The sequence below is a fragment of the Podarcis tiliguerta genome (genome assembly GCF_965153285.1).
Source record: "Podarcis tiliguerta genome assembly, chromosome: 10".
Taxonomy (NCBI): Eukaryota; Metazoa; Chordata; class Lepidosauria; order Squamata; family Lacertidae; genus Podarcis; species Podarcis tiliguerta.
Genome location: NC_139543.1, coordinates 48,868,003 through 48,891,500, shown reverse-complemented (window position 1 = coordinate 48,891,500; position 23,498 = coordinate 48,868,003). Strand labels below are relative to the sequence as shown.

The following is a 23,498-nucleotide window of genomic DNA, read 5'->3' as shown; positions in this document are numbered from 1 at the left end:
CATGAAGGTATTTTATTTGTTCATATATCAGAATTTGTATAACTGCTTAGTTGCAGGAATGTGTAAGGGGGAGTATATGAAATAGAAACTATACACTAAAAATTGAATTTTTTTGTTATTCATATAAATAAATACATAAATGAAATCTGCAGTTAAAATACACATTATAAAATAAAACTGCAAGTCAAAATACATATCCGCTTTACATGTCTGGATAGGATTGTTAAACAAAAATGTTTTTAGCAGGCACCAAAAAGAGTACAGTGAAGGTTCAATTCACCTTTCTACAGTAGATTGGTTTCAACACACACACACACACACACACACACACACACACACAAACACACACATCCATCTTGGTCCTCCAGCTAGGCAACCACTCCAGCCAGGAAAAAAACTTAACTTGGGATACAAATCGGGGCAGTGAGGGGTGTGCATTGGCATGAGTGCCAAGGACTAGAAAGAAAGGTCTGGGGGTTCACATTTGGCCCCTGGGCCTGAGGTTTCCCACCCCTGCCCTAATGGGAAACCTGCATTCAGGACCTGAGTGCAACAGCACCATATTGTGGTGTGGGGCATGTTGAGCACAGCCCTGCTATCAAGTCATGCGATGTTAACCACATGGAGATGGATTCTTTGAACAAGGCTGCCATTGTGGTTAGAAAAGTTAATGTGCAACTAATCCATATTTAAGTGCTCCTGAATATATGTCCTAAAGATATTTAAAAACATAATGGTGTTAAACTCGAATTCTTGATCACACCAGCTGTGTAAAAGTTGAAGCGTACTAAATTTATAACTAATGGAAAGCAACTCCACATCTACCCCCAGGGACCTATTTGCTCGATTTAATACTCATGTCTTTATTTGGTATTGTTCTTACAATTTTGCTACTTTGTGGTGTGTTTTGCAAATGTTCGTTTTTGGATTTAGGAAGTAAGATTTGTTGTATGATAGAATAACAAATGAGCCGATTTGTAGTATCAACATTTAAATGGTTTGTAAGACTGTAAGAAATTCAGATTTAGAGTAGACCCAGCAATATCAGTGGCACATGTCAGTGGGCTTACTGTGAACAAGCCTACGTCTGGATCCAATTCTGTTTTCGAAGATAGTATTTTAGAATTCTTGGGGCAGAACATCTGCCACTTTGCTTAATAACACACTATGAATCTAGGCATTGTCTGCTGAAGGCACAAGACAAAGCCCCTTCGCTGAACCTAAATGGGTCTGGAACTGGTCAGTTCTTGGAAAGGAGACCACCTGCGAACCCCATGCACTGACTTGGGTTCCATGATATACATAAGGAATATTAATGTACGAAATAAAAAAAACCCCAATTGCTTGCTTAGTGTAAAATGAGTGTATCTATTTTCATCTGTCAAAAGTTGGAAAGTATGTCACTGGGCCATTCCAAACAAGAATCTATAGGGTTAAACACAGTACATTTAAGGAGACTCTGCTAAAGTAATTAAGGCTACCAAATTTGACTCGCATGACTGTATTTATAACCTAGGAGGGAATATTTTCCAGACCCCTTATGTCTATTTTTGCATCAATGCTAATCCTTCACATTTCTTGGTCACCTTTCTGCCAGGAGGACTGGATCCCCAAGGTGCTTTAAGTATACACTACAAAAATATAAATACAAGTGGCAGCAGCAGACCTGTGAAACACTACACAGTTATGTGAGAAGTGTTATTTATCATGTCGCTTTGACAGCCTTACCTGAACTCTCTGCCACAATTGGATGACGTCCAGGGTTTTCATTCATACCCAACCCCCCTGTGCAGCTGTCATTTGCTGTAATCCTGCATACAGCTCACTCTGTGCAGGATTGCAGCCAGTTTGTTTTTATTTATGTTGTAATAAGGGAGCATGAGCTGCTAAGGGCATTTCACACATGGGGCTTAAATTGGCTTTGTTTTAAATCTGCTCCTGATGTGTTTATAAAACCTGGCCGGCCACAGCATACATTGAATTTCACTTCTGAATTCTCCCCCATGTTAACATTATTTGTAAGTGATGCTAATAGTATAAAAGAAGCTCAAATCTACTATGTATGAAAAATGGCAAGAGAACCAAGTCTTCCTGTTGACTCTTTCAAAGGAAGTCCAGGAAGGGTTGCTGCTGCTGGAATCTTGTGGGTCAGAACACTGGTATACATTAAGTATTTACAAGGATTCCAAGGCATCATGTAGTAATGTGGTATAACTCAGGATTCCCCCTACATGTATCACAGATATTAGTGTACAATTAGTAAATTTCACCTGCCATATTATTCTTCAATCTCCTAGTGTTGCATGATCTTTTTGCATCTCTGCACCGTCTAATTTGCACGTAACTATTATGGGAAGGAAATGTCTTTTGTCTGCATGTTTTCTCTCTCCTCTGTTTAAAACAATCAAAATGTGGATATGTGGGATGTGTAGCTGTTAACCCTTTAGCAATCTTCCAAAACTAATGAGGGGCAGCGGCATTTGTATTCTTCATCACAACAGGGCTTGAAGATCCTCCCTCCTTTCCACCCACCCCCTTTAATGGAAATTCTTTTTTAGGTGTTACACCTAAGCAAGAATCTCCAAATTTGCCTTGAATTTTTGGTTTCACTGGAATTCAGAGGCAACCTAAGGATGTATAAGCACCCCTACCTTACCCATGGGAATTTTGCGACACTTATTTCAGTGCTTCTATTTTCTGATTTTAACTATTAAAAGTAACTTAAGGGAGCTATCAAATGTTTTGCCCAAGGTGGCTTACCTTCTGATAGCATGGCAGCATCAGGAGTTGGGGAACAGTGAAGCAGCTGTGATTTTTCACTGTGTACCAACACACTTGCTCATTCATTGAAAACTATAGTTTGATTTAGTGTTCCATGAAAACCAGGCCACCATGCAGAAAGTATTATTGTACCTCACACTGGAACCACATTGTTAAGTATAAACTGAGGGAATGATCCAGCCAAAGTTAAGCACTTTTTAGTCCCTCTGATTTTAACCTTTTGATTTGTAAATGATACAATGTGAAAGCCATTATGTTGTGGATGAGTATTAAGCAAGTCAGCTGGTGACTGTGGAATAATCTGAGCATTATTTAGACAAAACACTGCTTTTGTTTCGAAGATTGGTGGAGTAACTGATCAATGCATGCAAAATATTTATTTTCTGTAATACGTTGGGTCTCAAGATATGGTATCAATAGACAGCTCTCTCTCTGTCTGTCTGTCTGTCTGTCTGTCTGTCTGTCTGTCTGTCTCTCTGTCTCTCTCTCCCAAAACTGAAGGAGCACAGCCTTTTCTTGCTGCTGAAAGGGTTAACATTATATAGCCCTACTTTGTATTTAAGAAATTCACTCCAGCAAGAGCATGATTTTACTTAGAAGTGATTTGGGCAAGGAAGTTGCCAGAGGTGGGACGTTTTCCTCCTGGATGAGGTCATGTGTTCAGATTTGGCTGGCTTACAGTAACATGGAGTTCTGCCACTCCGTTTCCTCATGTCCTCATACTGTGAATAAATACACTGCTTTAGTCTTCTCTCCACCCACCAGCCAATCCTTTCCCATGTTTGTGGACTCTGCATTTCCACAGGTGTCCTTGGGAAGTTAAACAGTTTTCAAAAATGCACATCCCCGAGGGAGAAAAGCAATGAATTTTCTGCAGTATCAGCTAGATACACCAGCCTTCTAGGTAGTTAAACTACTTTGTTTTGACAAGCAGGAAGAGAAGACTAAATGAGCAATCTGGCTAGGCTGCCCCACCTGTCACCCAAAAGTGCACTCAGACTGTACGCACTACAGTATGAACAAACACCCTCTTCTTTCTGTCACAAGCAGAAAAGGATCTTTCCCAAAATTCTACCTAAACAAACAGAAGCACATGCATACACACAAGCCAGGTCCCCATTTTTCTGGCACATGGTGCATCCCTCTTCCTGAGCCAAGCAATCCACAGAGCTCCTAAAACTAGGTTATTCTTTATTTAAGGAGTGCCACAAGCGCCCTGCCACAAATCTATTTCCAACCAGGCACATAGCACAAACTGCCTTGGAACTAAAGCACCAATCACCTCACTTCCGAGGACTCATGTGCACCCAGAGGTAGTTGTGATTTGTATTCAAGGGCAGCGCACCAGCTTTATGTTTCAGTACAAACTGCTTCTGAATATCCCTTGCATCTCAGAAGTGGCTTGCTGCTACACAGCCCAATGGGATACTGTTGGAGGAAGAAGAAGAAAAGGCTCCACCTGCACTGTACAATTAAAGCAGTATCTTACTTCTCTAAACAGTCACGGCTTCCCCCAAAGAATCCTGGGGACTGCATCCCTAACAAAACCAATTCCAAAGATTCTTTTGGAAAAGCCATGATTTTTAAGGCGGTATGCTCCTGCTTTAAATGTATAGTGCAGGTGGTGCCTAAATCTCCTGGCATTTGGAATTAGTTGCATGGGATTACAAAAAAGCCTGAAATCTAGTTTGTTGTTATATGGCTGAGAAAAGGGGTGCGATGGCACACATATTGAGGATGCATTTAAATGCTCTGTTGATGGGGATGTTGCAGTAGTATTGGATGCTCTAAGTGGCAGGCTTCAGCAGGGGGTTGGACTAGATGAGCCTTCCAGCTCTGTTGATTATACAAAAGAAGCACGGGGAAATGGCTGGAAAGTTGTACAGTTCAAGACTGTTGTCCTCCAGTCCAATCACAGATGTTCTGACCCGATAAAAGTTTGAGCACATGACTTACATGTGCAAAGAAGCTCATCTGCTCATGCTTCCTGTTGATTCATTTCTGAACCAACCACATGGCTTGCAGGTGTTTGTGAATATACTACTCAAGATTGGGTCGTCATAATGACTCCTGGAGATGCATGTGTAGCTCCTGCTGAAGGACTGGGCCCTGGATACATAGATTCAGTTTCATGGTTGTCACTTCGATCTTGACTAGCTTTGATTGCCTGGTGTATCCCTCTGGGGAGGGGGAATGAACAGTACCCTAGATTATTAAAAGCTGAGCATTTGACTGGTGCACAGGCAGAACCAGGTACATGTGCACAACTTTTGGAATAAAGCCCTTTGCTGCATATCCATATCTGGAGCCAAGGCTCTTTATACCTTGTTATTTAAATAAAGCTTTTTTTTGGGGGGGGGGGTCCCCTAGGAAGTGGAACTCTGAACATTGACAGGTTGAGACGTGTGGTTCTGACATCACTCTTTCTGTGCTGTCAGATACAGGTTGAAAAAACTTCTGGTCTGGATGCAACAAGCTATTGAAATGTGTGAATGTTTGCATGTTCTGGGAAGACTATCAACCATGAAGAAAAGCTGTGAATGAAATGTTTACTCTAGAAAAAACAATGGAGCTGGAGATGGGGGGCATTCCATTCGTTAGTTTCCTCTAGGACTAAAAGTCACAAGCAGGAATGCCAATGACTTCTTGCTTGTGGCTAAAGAAGACTGTGGAATTAGTTCTGCATGGGTGGCAACAGGCACGGAGGTCCATTAAGAGAGAAAACGTGAGTTTAGGTTTTAATTTGCAATACTGAATCACTAAATACAGCCTGTACTCTAATTACTTCCAACCATTGCCAAACTCAGTCAGAATCCTGAACACTATAGTGTCATATTTCTATAATACATTTATTGTACAGCTCTATCTGGAGTTCCTCAGGAGAAGCAGTGATGAGATTCTGACATCTAGCGTTCCTCTGTTGCCATTACAGGAGGCATAAAATTCACACAGAAGCAGGTTAGTTGAGAAAACAGCAGGTGGTATTGGACCCCATCCCCGTTACAGAAAAAGAAGGGAAATCAATCCTATTTTATTTAACAACATTTATATACCACCTGACAGTAATAAAACCCAAATCCCATCAGCCCCAGCCATCATGGCCAGTGCTCATGGATGATGGAAGTTGTAGACTAACAAATATCTGGAATTCATTGTGTTGTCTACCTCTGTAAGAAAGTATGGGTACTTACCAATCAGTGTGCGGATCGTCAATTACCAATAGGATTTGGGGTTTCTGCTGGACTACAGGGGTAGGGCTTGGTGTGTGTTCCATGAGCCCCGCAGCTGCTTGCGTGGTCTGCTTCATGGCACTGGAGATGGAACTAAAGATGCTGGTACCAGAAGAAACAGAAGCAGGTTGCTGTACAGGCTGCTGCCTCCTCTCTGTTGCTGGGGAAACAGGATTGCTGGTGGAATTATCGGGACGCTGAAGGTCCATCATGTAACCATTTGGCAAGTTGGCCACAAAACTACTATCTGAGAGGCGCCTTCGCAGGAAATTCATTGTAGCTGTTTCCCGAATACCCAGGTAAGACAAAACAACACAGTGGAAGAGTCTAAAGAGCCTTTGGGGTTCTTGCTGCCTTGTTGGAAGAGATGTTCTGTCACCAGTTGTACACTGGGGAGGAAGACACTTGATTTCCTCAAGATAGTTTTACCTGTAAAACACACACACAAAAAAACCACAGTAAAACTCAGCTCATTTGATTGGATCCCTATCCATAACCAATTCATGAAAAACTACACAAGGCAACCCCTGCTTTAATAATAATAATAATAATAATAATAATAATAATAATAATAATAATAATAATAATAATTTATACCCCGCCCATCTGGCTGAGTTTCCCCAGCCACTCTGGGCGGCTCCCAATCAAGTGTTAAAAACAGTACAGCGTAATGCCAGGCAGGCCACAAAAGTTGATGGAGGCAGGCCACATGTTGATGGAGTCCAACATGTTTGTGGGAGCAGTTGGGCAGCCCTAGCCCTGAGACTATACATAGTTGTCCATGATATTTCTATGACAGCTTGATAGTTTATGATACACTCTAGAGATGTCGCAAGGGGCATCAAAAGCCCAACTTTGAAACGGGAAAGGATTGTCAGCGCTGGCATTGCACATCATGTCCCTTTGTTTGAAAAAGAGACCCTTTGGATATTAAAACTGTGATTTATAATTTTGAATTTCACAATGCTATTCTTTCTGGCAATGGGAACAATCACATGGCTTGTCGCCTGACCAAGGCAGAGTCTTATCATGGCAACTCCATGGGTTGCAAAGGCCTTTTGTGATGCCTGCTTATCAGGGGAGCCAGAGGCAGCTCAGCAAAAGCCTGCAACGCTGGGGAAATAAATCCAGTGCTAATCCTTGGAAATTACAGAAGCCATCTCCATCTTCAAAGTCTTCCTGTGCAACATATTACTTATTTCCCCCTTCCCCTGCAGTAAAGGCCTTTCAAATGAAAGCCTGCCTTTGCACATTCTTGACGCAAACACCTCCGCCATCATTAAGATTAAGTCTGAGCATAAATGTCACAGGCATTCCTCCTCTATCAAAGATTCAAATGAAGGCAGGTGACGTCAGTGCAAACTGAGGGCAGAGATGGAAAATAAAAACTACAGATTTACTGAATAATGCCACGAGAGTGGTCTGGCTCTTTTCTTTTTGAAGCCCTGAAAATAATGGGGTTCTTTGGTTTGTCTATTTCTCTCCCCCACTTTTCTGTAGTCTAGTTCTGGGATCTAATGAGAGATGGGCAAATCTATGAGTATCGGCTTCTCTCAGCTTCTCATTTTTCCTGCCTTAAATTCAGTTTCTCAACATTTGTGGTTTGTTTGTTTTTTATAAAATGGTTCTTGTGGAAATGCATCAGCATTTTAGTGTACACTTCTAATATACACGTTTGTATCAAATTTCCCCCAATATACAAATTTTTGCAAAGAGAAGTACAGATTTCAAAGGCTGGCTGTGTTTCATTTCTCGTATTGTTTTGGAAAGTGCAAATTAGGTGGATTCGCCTTTAAATGCAAATTGAATCAAATTTCTCCCCCAGCCCTAGGCCTGATGGTACATGATGTCATATGTGTTTGCAAAAGTCTAGTCTCCCACTAAATGACAGGAGACTATATGGCATCATGACTGGCATTAATAGAGCAGAGCCTTCCTCTACTGAGAGAGATATGGCTTTGAAGTGCACTGATCTGAATAAAATAAGCTGGGTGTATTTAATTCGCAGGGCCTGGCAAGATGCATTAAGGATCCGCTGTGATATAAAAATGCCTATGGGAACAGTTGGAAAGCAACTTGCTGGTTCTCTCACAACAGAGGAGAGCTTTTCTAGTCTCAGCCTGCCCTGTGCTCTGATGTATATAAAATAGAACTCTTCTCACATCATCTCAAGGCTCTCTCTACCATGTGTTTTTATAGCTGTCACAACAGATCCATGTTTTTAAAGCCAGGGTTAAACTGAGCTGTTTTCTTGCTATGGAGCTAAAATGGCCACCTCCGCAAAAGGCAGCCCAAATTTGTACCCTACAAAGAAGATGAGAAAAGGCAGCAGGCTAAGCGAAATGTGTTGTGCTTGTACAAAATATCCTGTCTGAGAGTGCCTTCATGTATTATAATCTTGTGAAGAGCCTTAGTACAAATCTGATGATTATTTTTTGTAAATATACAAATCTTATATAATACTATTAATAAAAGATCAACAACATGAAAATTTTATAAACACATGCCAAATCTCCAAACAATGAATGCTAGTAAGCACCAATTACAGATCAGTGGTCAAACATGTTTTTTTCAACAGTGGGTTTCTCTCAAGATAAAGCTGGAAGGTTTATACCTGATTTGTTGAAACTGAGCATATTGAACTACTGAATGCTAACTGTGACAGCCAGACTTTGATACTAACATCTGTGTGTGCACTACATAAATACACAGTCACTATAGGAATGTGCTCCCAATGTATGCATGTACAAAGTGCACGTGTCATGGACCACTCTCCCATTCATAATTTAAACAATCATAAGATGGACTGAATTGGCCTCAGAAGATGCACTTCATCTAAGGCCAGTTTCTCTACTATACCAGGATTGCCCTCCCCACGGATCCTAATGTACTGAATATTGTTAAATCTGGATCAGTTTTTCATATAATTCTGCCATTGTAGACATAGGGTGGTATCCAAATAAGTTCTACTCAGAGCTGACCTATTGAAATGTCTGACTAACTTTGGAAATAATCCATAAGAACTAACATGTAAACTGTGTTACTTTTATTGTTGTTAGCCACTCTGAGCTCGGCTTCGGCTGGGGAGGGCGGTATATAAATAAATTATTGTTATTATTATTATTATTATTATGATGATGATGATGCTGGGCCAGATCAATGGTCAACATTTTTTCAACATTTTTTTCTAGTGTGAGAATGATCAAACTGGAGATGCACTTTTGGCATTTGGTCCATCTCTGGGTACCAACTGTATCTTCCGTCAACTCAATTTTCAAAAACGTTTATACTAGTTGTGATAAAAATGGCCACTTGAGCCAATAAAGTTCATGGGATGTTGTTGTTGTTGTTCTTATTATTATTATTAGGATTTGTTTTTAATCTGCTGCCACCTGTCAGTTCCAGTGCCTGTCCAGTTACTATGATTCACCATTTGTCACCATGCATTTTCTTATGTTTATATTCCATCTTTCTTCCATCATGGAACCAAAGGAAGCATACATCTGGTTCCTAGGCGGTCACCATTCAGGCACTGCCCCAGGCTCTGACCTACTTAGCAAGATGGTGACCTCCTGTGCCTTCAGACCATACCCAGCAGCCATTAGCCCCTAGGAATGTATCACTAAGAACAAATTACTACATTGAAGCCTTGTGCGAATTAAGCTTGCAGGTGACTTTTCTGTTGCTTTTTTTGTAGGAAGGACACATTACACCATTGTATAAAACCAGCTGCTTCCCCCAGGTTCATTAACCCATTGAGAAAGAAAATGTCCAGGTCAATTTTTGAGGCATCAGAAAGGACTCTGATTGAACAATCCTCTGGCCTTGTTCTCCTAAAGTTTCTTTTTTGTCTTTATTATATCCCAGCTGCTGGGCTGACTATTTCATACAGTTTGGTTGGCCTCTGGGAGAACAGAATGCTGTACTAGAATGCTGGCTTGGTCCAGCACGTTCTTTTTATGTGCTTATGTTAACATGGTTATAGTGTATGGTTCCTTCTAATTTACAGTTTTACTCTTAATGAATTGTGTCTCATCCTGCTACAGAAATCCAATAAAAAACAGGGTGAACATTAATACCCTCCCCCCCCATAGTAAATTCACTGATAAAAAAGAAGTAATGGATTTGCTTCCATATGCTATTCTATATGTATAAATGCATATTTTAAAATTATTCTTATTTTTACATGGAAATACAATACATACACAGTGTGGAAGTCTGTAACCAGGTGTCATGTGCCTAGTAAGTCAGCTAACCAGGTACTAACTGTTGGTAGGTAACTTCAAGGCTCCTGGTCTCCCTCCTTAGGGATCTTAAACTGGACTTGGACCAAACAGCAATTCAGATTCCTTCACAAAGAGGATTCCGAGACACCATTAATTAAAAAACTGCTCTCCGTAAAGGATTTAACTACTCTGGGATTTAAGCATACTTGAAAGTCTTTGATATTTCATCCAGCAGGCTGAACTCATTTGAATAGTTATGTGGTTCAAATGATGTGTTATGTTAATTTCATGAAAGCAACAAATGTGCTTCTTTTAAAGAATGTAAACAGCTGCTGTCAGGGGTGGGATGTGGCATATGCCAACCATACCAAAATAACAGTGGTACCTCTGATTATGAACTTCATTTGTTCCAGAGGTCCGTTCTTAACCTGAAACTGTTCTTAACCTGAGGCAGGGCCTTGCAGAGCCAGGCAGAGGCCTGGGCCAGGTAGATAATATGCCCCCCCTTTTTTACCCTGGGGATAACTGAAGTCTTATAAATCCCCTGTGGTTGTGAATATGCTGAGTGAGGCCCCCTTTGGAATTGGAGGCCCGGGCCTAGTGGCCCACATGCCCCCCCCCCCCCGCCTGGGCCTGACCTGAGGTACCACTTCAGCTATGGGGCCTCCCGCTGCTGCCGTGCCGACACTGCACGATTTCTGTTCTCATCCTGAGGTAAAGTTGTTAACCTGAGGTACTACTTCCGGGTTAGCGGAGTCTGTAACCTGAAGTAGCACTGTACAACAAAAACCCACACTCTCAAAGCTGTTATTAGTCCCTGGAGGGAAGCTTCCATTGGTGTTGAATGCCTGGAAATTTGATCAGAGAGTTACCAGGCACATGCCCATTTTTAGGTGACAAAATTTATCATGACATCATTTCCCCCATGAGGATAGTTCACAGCCTTATCATGTACAGGCTCTTTCCATAGTCCTATTTAATTTGAAAATGGCTGTGCAAGAACATTAGACTTAGGCTGACAAGGTTGAAGGTTCAATACATGGCCTCAGGTTTGCCTGCCTCAGTTTTCCACCTGTAAATTGGGAACATGTACTCATCTCATGGTGGGGATGACTATGAAAAGCAAGTAAGACAAAAGAAAATTCGCCCCACGGTTTGAACATACTTAGTGGAATGAGCATTTTTTCTTTGAGCAGCTGTCCTCCAAGCTACATCAAAAACTGCTTGCAAAAAAGTCTCAATTTCAAAAGTGGTTTGCAGCACAGGAGAAATGGCAATCTGCAACATTCAAGTTAGAAGCTGCATAATTTTTTCACTGAGTAAAAAGATGTTGATAGCTGATCTGGAAATGCTATGATTTATGTCCTCCTTTAATCTGTAAATCGCCACATGCTCACAATAAGACGGTATACATAAAAGTTGGGGGAACACACACACACACACAAACAACTCTCTCTGCCCCAAGGAACTCACAATTTAAATTTTGAAAAGTGTGTGTGTTGCAAGGGGAGAGACAAGGAAGGATAAGAAGGAAGTGAAGGAAAAAACACAATAGAGAACAAGAAAAAGGGAGTTGAAGGTAATGGGGAATGAATGGGAGCAAAGTTTCATTACAAGTACCTGGGGTTTGTTTTATTATAAGCTACAACTTTGCTGCCTAAACCAGTAAACAACCACTTCCCTCTTGTAGCCTTGCTAATAAAGATAAAGGAGAGGTCACAAAAGTGGGCTGGACTGAGGAGACCATTGGTTGGAAGCCATTAGCCATATTACAGAGCATTTAGCATTTGAATGAATACATTCACAATCCTACCAACAGCTTTGGCTATTACTGTATAGTCTTTCATGAGAATGGAAAGTCTATATCTTTCTTCAAATCCCTAGGGAAAAGTATACCCCCAATGAAATTAGCACACATATATTTGAGCTATTATATAGGCAGGTAGGATATTCACTTATGTAAGACAATAAAGCATTTTATTTTTCCACCTAGCTATCGCACCTTACATGGTGGAGGCCTCTGGAAGCAGCCCTGGGTAGGGTAGGGTAGACAAGAGTACCCTGGACATAATTTCTCTAGGCCTGGTATCCATTTCTAACCCAGCCCCCACCCTCCGCCTACCCAATAATCTCTTGACATTTTTTGGCAAGTTTGGGGGTGGGGTGGAGGATTGATCAGTGCTCTTTAGCTCCCCCCCCCTTCTTGTTTAAGCTCCTTATGTTTCTGGCTGCCTGATTTAGGTATTTACAGGCGTAAACCGCAGTATGGCAAATATATATATATATATCAATACATAATATTATAGACTTAAATATATGTTAAGAAATGCCCTTTAGGAATTCTTCCTTGTTCCTGGGATATAATGACATGAATTTTCTTCAGTGCGCAATGATGCTAGAGGCCTAGCTTATTTACTCACATACCTTCTGATGCCCATAAACCTATACGCAGCCCCAACTCACAGTCCCTGGGATGTCAGTGTCGCTTCTTATTATGGTGCTTATCCCTCTTTCCTGTTGCCAGTCAGCTCCCACACTGGGCCAACCCATCCCCTCTGCCTGTAGGGGACCCACATTTCTCAAGTCTCTCAGACTGCAAGGCCTACAGTTTCTTGTATTACCAGGCTGTTTTCCTGTACATATCTATGCAGAAAAAAATACCACTGAGTTCAGTGGGTTTACTCCCAGTTAAGTAGGTACTGGATTGCAGGCTTTCATTCTGTTCGGGCACTACTTCTGATTGGCTCCAGCATATCTCACAAGCTCTGGACATTCCATACATATATCAGCTTGTTTGGGCCCTAAATTCTTCTGACAAAAGGGTCCTCCTCTGTGGCCTAGCTATGGTGGAGTCTTGGTTGGTGGGGAGGAGATCAAGGGTGTTTTCTGTGATCCCACCTAAATTGTGGCATTCTTTGCCTTGTGAGACTCCACTAGTGAATTTTCTGTACTTCAAAAAAACTTTTTTAGGCAGGCTTTTCTGGATAGGTATTAAATCTAATGCCTTCGTTTGTTGCATCTGTCTCTGTTTATATTGTATCTATTTTTTTAATATTGTGTTTTTGGAACATTATGATACTTTGTAATTGATTTTATGTGGCGCATAAGCACTAGAAGTGTGGGATATAAATATTTGTGTAAATAGGTAGATAGATCCAAAATGCAGATATAGGAAAATGAATCTGCTTAAGTACAGTGGTGCCTCGCAAGACGAAATTAATTCGTTCCGCGAGTCTCTTTGTCTAGCGGTTTTTTCGTCTTGCGAAGCAACCCCATTAGCGGATTAGCGGATTAACGCTATTAGCGGTTTAGCGGCTATTAGCGGCTATTAAAGGCTTAAGGAATTACCGGATTAGCTGCTAAAAGGCTATTAGCAGCTTAGTGCCTTAGAAAAAGGGGGTGGGGAGCGAAAAAAAATTGCAGGAACTCGCAAGACATTTTCGTCTTGCGAAGCAAGCCCATAGCAATTCGTTTTGCGAAGCACCTCCAAAACGGAAAACCCTTTCGTCTAGCGGGTTTTCCGTCTTGCGAGGCATTCGTCTTGCGGGGCACCACTGTATCCTCAAGCATGGTCTACAATTTAGACAAAGGGCAGTGAATATTTTTCAGCCCAGGGTGACTTTCCTGGGGTCACATGCCAGTGGTGGGCAGGGTTGGAGCAAAAGGGGTGCTGGCTGGGTAGAGTTTCAAGAGACTTGGCTGTGTTTGGCCCCCAAGCCTGAGGTTCCCTGCCCCTGGTTTAGTCATGGTTATGGGCCCCCTTGGGCCTCCTAGCTCAGGTAATTCCCACCCTCAGATAATCTGGGTCCTGTGTGAACAGCATTTTCTGTTGAGATGGATCCTGTGTGTGTTTTGCCACCAGCAAGCGGAGAAGAACAGAACAAACAGAAGTGAGAAATAATAAATGGAATCAGAGATAAGCTTTGGCAGATGGGCACATGTTACTAGCTTTTCAGGAACCATTACTGTGAAACAAATAAAGTAATTATAATGCATAACATAAACTGGAGCTTGCAGGGAAGCAGCATGCAACACTGCCATTGAAAGGTTTGTCTAAATTATTAACACTGCAGAGGGTAAATCAGGTTATCCTTCATGGCCAATTCCGGGTGGGTGGGGGGTCCCTTCCATTCTCTTTACCTCATACAGAAGTCAAACTGCTTCTTCTATTCAGAGGAATACCACATAGAGATTGTAACATTGTTCTTCAGTGCTACCTGCAAACCACATCAAGCCTCTTGAGGCATCTCTGTATTACAGCCTAAAACTGGCTTGAACGTCATCCATTCTTCCCTATATAATCTTGGGAGTTGTAGTTTAATAAGAATTATAGGCTTGGTGCCCTCACAGAACTATTGTGCCAAAGGTGCCCTGTCAAGAATGAGTGACTTATACATTTTTGTTGCTCGATTAAGCAGCTATGGCCTGGTCTATACACTCAGCAGAAAAATGTGGTGGTACTATGCCAGGGTGTGCAGAGTGGGCTGTACCACTTTAGACTGCGGACCTGAGAGATTTCCCATGTTAAAAAAAAAGCCATTCAGCATGTAAAAGAACAAAGCACCAAAAAGCACCTAAGGGAGAGATTATTCTCCAGCCTGACCTTTGCTGTGCTACTTTTCTGCTCCTAGACAGTTTTATTTTTTTTAATGTGGCAAAATAGAATAGATCATGAGACACTTTCAGAATTATACCATTGCATTCCCACTTCATTCTTCTTATATGTGTGGCCAATAGTACTATAGAGGCTATTCCTGAGACAGTACTGAGACGTTGCAGAATGCTGACTCCTTCTCCTCTCAAACAGCTGTACAGCAATCTCGTGGCCAACAGGACCTATACTTTCTTGCCTTGTCTGACTGCTCTGCTCCCTTCCATTTTCCTCTTAACTGTTCTGCTTCTGGCTGTAGAAACCATAGAGAACATGCAGAGTTATGAAGTTCCATCAGCATGCCTCTGATTTACAGTACTCCTTTCCTGAGACCTATCTCCTTTCTGTTTAGATTGACTATCGCATTTTGCAGAGCAAAGCAAAAGCTGGACTGTAAAGTCATGGTAGCATGATCCTATCCTGGATTTACAACTGTGCTGCTAATTCTCTTCCTCTGTCTAGCTCAGGTGAGTAAATTTAAGAGGGAAGCAAGGTAGAGTTTATTGCATATGATAACACCTTTGTATCTTGTCCATAAGCTACAACCAGTGCACAATGAATGGTGAGACTGCTCACAACATGCTACTCCTTTGCTAAGGGAGCTGCACTGGCTGCTGATTTGCTGCTAGGCCAGGTTCAAGGCTCTTGTATTAATTTAAACCACTTGGGCCCAAAGTGCCTCATGGACGACTTCATTCCCTATGCTTCACCTGGATCACTGAGATCTTCTGATGGTGCAATTTTCTGTGGTCTCCAACATCCCAAGGTTTAGTCAGCCTTTGTCAGAGACCAGCCCTGTAGTGAGCCATGTCCTGCACTGTGGAACTCCTTGCTGTTATTTTTATTGATTATAGTTTGGTAATTATTTCTTGTCAATGTTAAGAGTGAATTTTTTTGTTTAATTATTGTTTGCTCGTGGTTAATTTCATTGTGTACTATTATATTGGATTAATGAACTATCCAATGCTATTATAATGGATTAATGAACATTACTTTATTTGATATAAATTGTTTATTTTAAAGTTACGTTTTTATTATGACTTATTTTTTGTACTGGATCAGATTGTTATATAAGGTGTGTGATCTTTGTTGTTTCTCAGCTTGTAAACAGCCTTGCCTGTAGTAATAGATGTTGTCGTACAGCACTGCAGCCACATTTCAATAACATCTCTTAAAGTTCTTGCCTTAAGATACTGAAAGCAAACTAATTGCAACCTCCTCCCACTATCTCACGATGCTGTTGGTGGAAGACAAATTGACTCTCTACTATCCAAAAAACATTTCAGCCACCACTGAGCCATCTGACACAAAACTAAGCACCTAAAATTGGGTAGTAAACTACAACAATTTATTGAAAAAGAACTTTAAAATGATACGTGTCATCCTAAAACAATGTCCCTTCCTCAGTCACTTCAAACCACATACATATGCATGTATTTAAGTCTTAAATATTATTATCATTATTTTCTACAAAAAAGATATACAGTGGTGCCCCGCAAGACGAATGCCTCGCAAGACGGAAAACCCGCTAGACGAAAGGGTTTTCCGTTTTGGAGGTGCTTCGCAGGACGAATTTGCTATGGGCTTGCTTCGCAAGACGAAAATGTCTTGTGATTCCTGGGGTTTTTTTTCACTCCCCACCCCCTTTTTCTAAGGCACTAAGCTGCTAATAGCCTTTTAGCAGCTAATCCACTAATCCCTTAAGCCTTTAATAGCCGCTAATAGCCACTAAACCGCTAATGGGCTTGCTTCTCAAGACAAAAAAAATGCTAGACGAAGAGACTCACGGAACGGATTCTTTTCGTCTTGCGAGGCACCACTGTGTATATATATATATATATATATATAATGACAGGCATTGAACTTCATTTGTTCTGTTTTGTCTCAGGCTAGCATCAGTTCAATATGCAGACTTTCTTAGCAATAATTGCTTCCTGCTTGGAGTTGTAGCCCAAATGTGTACCTGAGATTTTTCAGTGAAGAGAGTTTAAGCTCTGGAGACAGGAGCTTTGTGTGAGTTGAATTTTGTAATTGCAGGGAGCAACCTTTAAGCTTCAGAAATGTTCCACCTGAGAGAAAAGGTCAAGCTGCTTCCGGTTTTCATCAAAGTCACCAAAAATATTTTGAACTTTTGCATTGTTAGCATGCGGAAGACAATAATGATTGAGCCAAGTGGTAAAGCAGATTCAAAGGCTGCATTACAGTGAGGGTGGGAAGGGAGTCCCTGCATAATTCTGCAATTACAGGACTTTCAGAAAAACAAGCCATTTGTTAAATGAGCAGTTCAGTGCACAGCTATTAAATATTGAGCTTGTGCCGATGTCCATATGTATGCACATACTAGTTTATCATGGAAACAACTTGTACATATCATTTCTATGTAGATTCAGTAATGGATATCGCTGAGTGATCTATTATTCATAACACAAAGTAATCTAAACTAATCCATGATTTTCCATGGTGCTACGATACTTTATAGCAATATTATAGTCTTGTCATTCCTCTATTGGTATACAGGAAGGAAGATTACCAAAAGGAGTTACGGTATGAATTAGGCAAATTCTCCAGAAGATACAACAGCATAGTGTGCTACAGTAAGTCAGCTGCAGCCATACAGCTCAGCACAGCCACAGGAATAAACATGCTCAATACTATTCCCCATTAGTTAGCTCTATACTAAACATAGCTAGAATAAAGAGCTTCACATAGAGAGAAGAGATTTCGGCAGCCTAAGTCCCAGTTATAAAAGGGTGGCTTGGTGTGTGCTACCTGAGTGTAACATTGTAGTTTGCAATTTCGTCTAGGCATTACTATTGGCAGGTCCCACATCCTGAACAAATTTTAGAATTAAGCTATGGGTCTAATTATGGATTACAAGTATAGCAATCCACAGTACTTTTCGGGGGGGGGGCATGCAGGGGTACGCATACCCCAGAACATTTTGTGAATCTAAGTTTGGCCTCATTGAGGGGCAGTATTTCAATATGAGGAGGAAAATGAGAGTACCCCTAAACATTTTTTTAAAGAAAGAAAGCACTGGCTATCCATATAAGCCCAACTTTCCATCTAAGACACAGCTGAGAGGAGGCTATTGCTGCCCCTTCCCCCAAAGGTAGTGAACAGGTTTAGTCCTTGCTCTAATGGTGTCCTTGAGGAGACCAATCCTCTTTTTCTTCAGGGGTTCACAATTCTGTTCACTGTCTTCTCTGCAGAGAGTGTCTCATTGTCTTGTAGCAAGTTTAATAAGAAGAGCCCCAATCTTCCTCTGTGGGTTAGGACAGGGATCTCCCTTCCACAGCTCCACTGAACTTCAGAGGGCTCATCACAGTGAGGGAGAAGCTCCATGCCTCTGCCCATCTCCAGGCTAGAGAAGGAGGTCAGGGTGGCCATTTTGTACAGAAGCAGCCTTTAGCTCCCAAACAAGTTCCTTCTCCCCTCTCCCAGCTGAGAATGTTTGGATCAAAGGAATGTTTAGCCCTTGTTTTGACCACCCCAGAACTCTTACTCCTGAAGCCATTGTACATCTGTTGTTGTCTATAATTGTTCTTTCCCCTTCCTCTCTAATACTGTATGTTGAGATTTTTTCCTAGTGCATGGATAGCTGGAATGATTATAGTAACAGTGCAGGTTGGGGGAGGGGGAGGACCCATTCTCTGGATAATAACCAACATCTTAGTTCATAAAATCTTGACTATAAATATGCAAATCTCTATTCAGGGATCAGCTACTATAAGCTCTCTTCTCTGATTGAGTCCTTAAGTCACTATGTTTTTCCAGCGGTTTCTAATGTGAGGGCTTACTGCGTATCAAAAATGAACATGACATAAAAGTCGGGTTGGAGTGGGACTTAATCTATACCATAAGGGAAACTGGGCTACCAAAGGATGATCCACGACTCCTTGCAAATAATGTATTTGTACACATTAGGAGAACAAGAACACACACACACACACACACACACACACACACACACATCTCTTCTGTTCAGTGTGTGTGTGAGAGAGAGGGGGAGTGCAGAACTGCCTCAACCAGTCCTTGAGGAGTCAGGGAAACTAGCCCCTCTCCTTATCTTTTTTTGTCTTTCACTCCTGAGGCTGTAAAGCAATAGAAGCATTTATATCAATAGGATCTCTGGGTAGAGTGTGAAAATAGCACTGACGTTGGAAACTTCTCTCTTGGAGTTTGTGACAGGTAATGCCTAAAAGAAGAGGAGAGTGTTTGGGGAGTAGGAAGAACAGACACAGGTGCTTCTCTATTTAGTCTTTGCTCTGCCTCCACTTGCATTGGGGAGGCACTTGACCAGTGCTCTGCTCATGATGTGTGACCTGAGGGCATACTCCCTAGTCTGAGGATGGAGCTTCCCTTCATCCGTTCTCTTTCCTCTCTGTTAGTTCCTAGGCTGTATGCAGAATGGTGCAGAAGATCCTATCTTTGATCCCATAATATGAGGCAAGTGTGCGCAGTCAGCAGCTCCCTTCTCTCTCCTCTAGTCCAAAGGAGAATTCTTTTCAGTAGCCACAGGTAAGGGGAAAACATGCCTGCCGCACCTTGATTTCCCTTTTGCTCCCCAACCCAGCACTGCACACTGGCTGGCAGGTGAAAACATCATTGTGTGCAGACTCAGAGGCACCCTCTGAAGCAAGGTTGGGGCTGCCAATAATCGGCAGTTGTGGGGGGTGCAAGCCCTGGTACAATACCTAAAATGGACACAGTTTTAGAACTGCCTGCCCTCCTGCTGCCACAGTTCATGATCTAGCCAGTGCAGGGAAGCAACATTTCATTAATTAATCAATTCAGCAACCAGGGGGAGAGCTTGGTTGTAGAGCATCTAGAATTCCCCAAGTTCAATTCCCGGCATTGGGACTGGGAACATTTCCTGTCTGAAACCCTGGAGAGCTGCTGCCAGACAGTGCTGACAATACTGAGGTAGATGGACCAATGGCCTGACTCAGTAGAAAGCAGAGCCCTATGTTCCTAACAAGAAAAGCAACCTCAAATTTCACCTGCACAATGCCAGTGGACGGGCAATGAGATTATATGTCCTGAGGAGTGCTTGGCATTTTGCCCCAGTTTCCAAATCAAAATGTTAATGCCAAGGATGGCGCAAACAATGGATTCAACCAACCAGGGAGAAAGACTGTAACTGCATCCCATTCCCTGTCTCCTATTGCAGCTGTGTTGCTGAGAACAGACACCTAATAAGCTTTATTAGTGCACTTTTCAAGGGGGAAAGCGGCAGTTCAGTTTTACTAATAACCCTGAAGAACCTCTGCCAGTCAGTGTATACAGTACTGAGCTAGATGAACCAATTTTCTGACTCAGTAGAAGGCAGCTTCCTATTCTTACGTACTAAAAAATCAAAGCAATAGTTACGACAGCTGTATTGAAAGAGCCTCCAGCCTTTTGCAGTATATATAACATAAATGTGTTTGCTGTTGTTAACTGTCATTATTGCTGCTATTATTTGCACCCATTTAAGAAGCAAAAAGCCAGACATCTTCTGCAAGGAGCTTGTGTTCTATCTAGAATTTGACACGAGGGAGATAACAGAGGATGTGGAGAAAGAGAAAAAGAAAGCAGGGGTAAACTGGGGAAGAAAATGTGCTATTCCTTAGATAAGGAAAACATTGCTTCAGTTCCAGGAATTGTACCTCTGCTTCATTCATGTACTTCAGGAATAAAGCAATATTGTGCTGCCTGTCATTTCAGTGTAAGTACACGGCCTTACATTTTGTGAAGCCACCCTGTTACGAGTGGTCGAATATGGTCCCAATCCTATTTATTCAGCAGTAGACTCGGCTGTGTTCAATTGGACTTCCAAGGATGTACACATAGGCTTGCTGCTTCAGTTAATTTGATTTCAATATGCCTAAATTGCATTTGCAATGAGTGTGTATAACTTTTTGTTACCTGCCTCAAGCTCTTGCAATTAGGCACAGCTAATTAGGTCACACTTCTGTCTCTGTAACTGTTACACCTGCCAAGCAGAAAATGTGGCTGGGGGAAATGGTTTCCAGCTGTTGACCCTTGCAAAGAAACTGTTGCTTTAACACCCCGCAGGCAGCAATATATTTATGAGAATATTATGTCCCTTACACTAGTGTTGCAGCCCATTCTCTGGCTCTGGCTCCCACCAACAGGGTGGTACTTGCTATAATCCAGCTAGGATTGAGAGAGGAGCTGGGAAGGGACAGGGGGAGCCTATACCAGAGGCAGTTTTAGGGTAGCCCAACCACTCAGCTATACTGGGTGCTCGCACCACAATAATAATGTAGAACAGAGTGCAAGAGATGGGGGGCACTAAATTTTTGTGTCCCAATGAAATTTGAGAACCTAAAGTCTGCCATTGCTAGATGGGCAGTGAGCCATTATTTCTGAATAATATCTTGCTCACTACCTAGGAGTTATTCAATGGGAAGCCCCATTGATCACAAACCGACTCCAGAAAATTAGCAGAGAGGGTTTTGCTCTGGAGGCTCATTTTCCGAAAATGAGAGCCTTAGCCTCTCACCAGCCACCTGTCCCACTTACAGCCAGTCCAGGTTGTGGCACTGCCTAATAGCATCCTCCTCCTCATTAGTCTCATTATTGCCCTTGTAGAACTCAGCAGGGGAAAGGATGGGGACAAAACTAGAGTTAGTTGGCTTTGCCTGTCATTAGTTTCGGCTCTAGTTACTGTTTGGGCTCCCTGCCAGTCACAATGGGCACCAGCCACCAGTAGAGTTTGGGTGGTACTTTTTTCCTTTCACAAGTAAGATGTATAAGAGTGATAGCAAGTGCAGGGTTTCTGTTGGAATGCTCTGTGCATGTGCAAGCCACCATAACTCTGCGTAAGCCCATGAAATCCACATCACTTGAACTGCGATAAATATTTAGAAACGCAAGCCTTACTAAATTACCACCTAGAACGACTACACGGTATAGCTAGACCAGCAGCTGCCAGAAATAAATCCTGGTGTTAGTCATTCACACTTTCTCCCCCATGCTATGGAATCTGATTACACAGAGCACTTAGCATTGATTTCTGCTTGCCAAGACACAAAGCCCGGGCTTGCCTGCCCCCTACTCATTACCATCTCTCACCACAGAGGAGAGATTCTCAATCTATACCACACTGAGGCTTTCCAAAATGAGCACAATGGTGTTCAAGTCCTTCCAATAAGCCTGCTTTCTTTTGGTAATGTAGGAGTGATAAATTCTATATAATAACATGTTTGAAAGAGAAGTGAACAGCTAAATCCTCTGCTTAAAAGACAGGAAGCCTATAGAAATGCACAATGAATGTAAAAGGTTTCTGTTTTCTTTAAAAAACAATCTTTAGGACTCCCCCATCCCCAGGTTCTATAACAATATAGTGCTTGGGAATCTTTATGCAAAGCTTAACTTGTAAACAGAGGCACTGAGATCCACTTCCTACACTCATGTAAAGTTTAGGCATGGATAGGAAATGGGTTGCTATCATGCCTTCTAGAGTGCAAAGCACAGCTTCCAAGTGGGTTTTAGGCTTGTGTGTTGCCATCTGACCAACAATATAACATGTTATGCATCTGTATATATAGATCATAGAATGATAGAATTGTAGAGTTGGAAGGGGCCGCATGGGACATCTGGTCCCACCTCCTGCAATGCAGGAATCTCAACTAAAGCATCCATGACAGATGGACCACCCAACCTCTGCTAAAAAACCTCCAAGGGAGGAGAGCCTAACCTCTTGAGGGAGTCCATTCGTTCCACTGTTGAGGAGCTCTTACTGTCAGAAACTTTTTCCTGATGTTCCATGCAATCATCAAAAAGAAGGGGACAAAGACTGAGTGACAGGGTGAGACATGCTAATCATTTCAGGGCCATATATGCTAATCACCAACATCTCTCTCCCTTTCCCTCCTTCTTTTAGGAACTGTGTGCATTGTCTGTGCATACAGATGCATTACATGCTATATTGTAGGTGTAGTGGGAACATGGAAGCATTTGTGCTTCCCCACCGAAACCATGCAGGGGTTGTAACTCCCACTATCCCTGGCCATTGGCCAAGCTTATTATTTGAGATCTAGGATGGATATAAGGGCAAATCTGAGACCATACCTGTTGAATTAGCCAAAAATGCATGCATCCCACTGTTTCCAACGATGGCCAGCCAAATGCCTTTGGGAAGTTCACAAGTGGAGTGTGAAGGCAACAGCCTTCCCATGTTGCTGGTCTGCAGGATTCAGAAGCATGTTGCTTGTGAGGGTGGAAGTTATTTTCTGTTGCTGATAGCTCTTAATGGACCTATCCCATGTCCAGTTTCTCTAATCTTTTTTTCAAAAGCCTACAGAACTAATGGCTATCACCACTGTTTGCAGCATTGAAGTTTGCAAGCTAAGGTAAGTTTCTTCTATATGTCCCAGGCCTACTGCTAATCAATAATACTACTTCTATGGGTCACCCAGTAATAATTTATTAAATTTGTATATTGCCCTATACCCGCAGGTCTCAGGGCAGTTCTCAACATAAAATCACATTATATGAACACAAAATATATAATAAAAACAAAAACAACTAAACAATCCACCTCCTTCCCATGTAGTATTGTAAGGTGACAACTTTCCCCAGATCTTCTTATGCCCTTAC

The 23,498-nt window shown here is 41.9% G+C and overlaps 1 protein-coding gene across 4 annotated transcripts in view; it reads right to left on the bottom strand.

Annotated features, from left to right (window-relative positions):
- SYN3 (synapsin III) overlaps nt 1-23,498 on the bottom strand; it is a 194,613-nt gene that overhangs the window by 156,929 nt on the left and 14,186 nt on the right. For 3 of the 4 annotated variants that reach the window (XM_083400762.1, XM_083400759.1, XM_083400760.1), the window contains exon 2: nt 5,973-6,440. In XM_083400762.1, coding sequence (XP_083256888.1) covers nt 5,973-6,286 — 314 coding nt within the window. In that variant the 5' untranslated portion in view covers nt 6,287-6,440. Of the gene's footprint in view, nt 1-5,972; nt 6,441-10,216; nt 10,332-23,498 lie in introns of those variants that run through there. The other variant, XM_083400761.1, reaches the window with a different exon arrangement.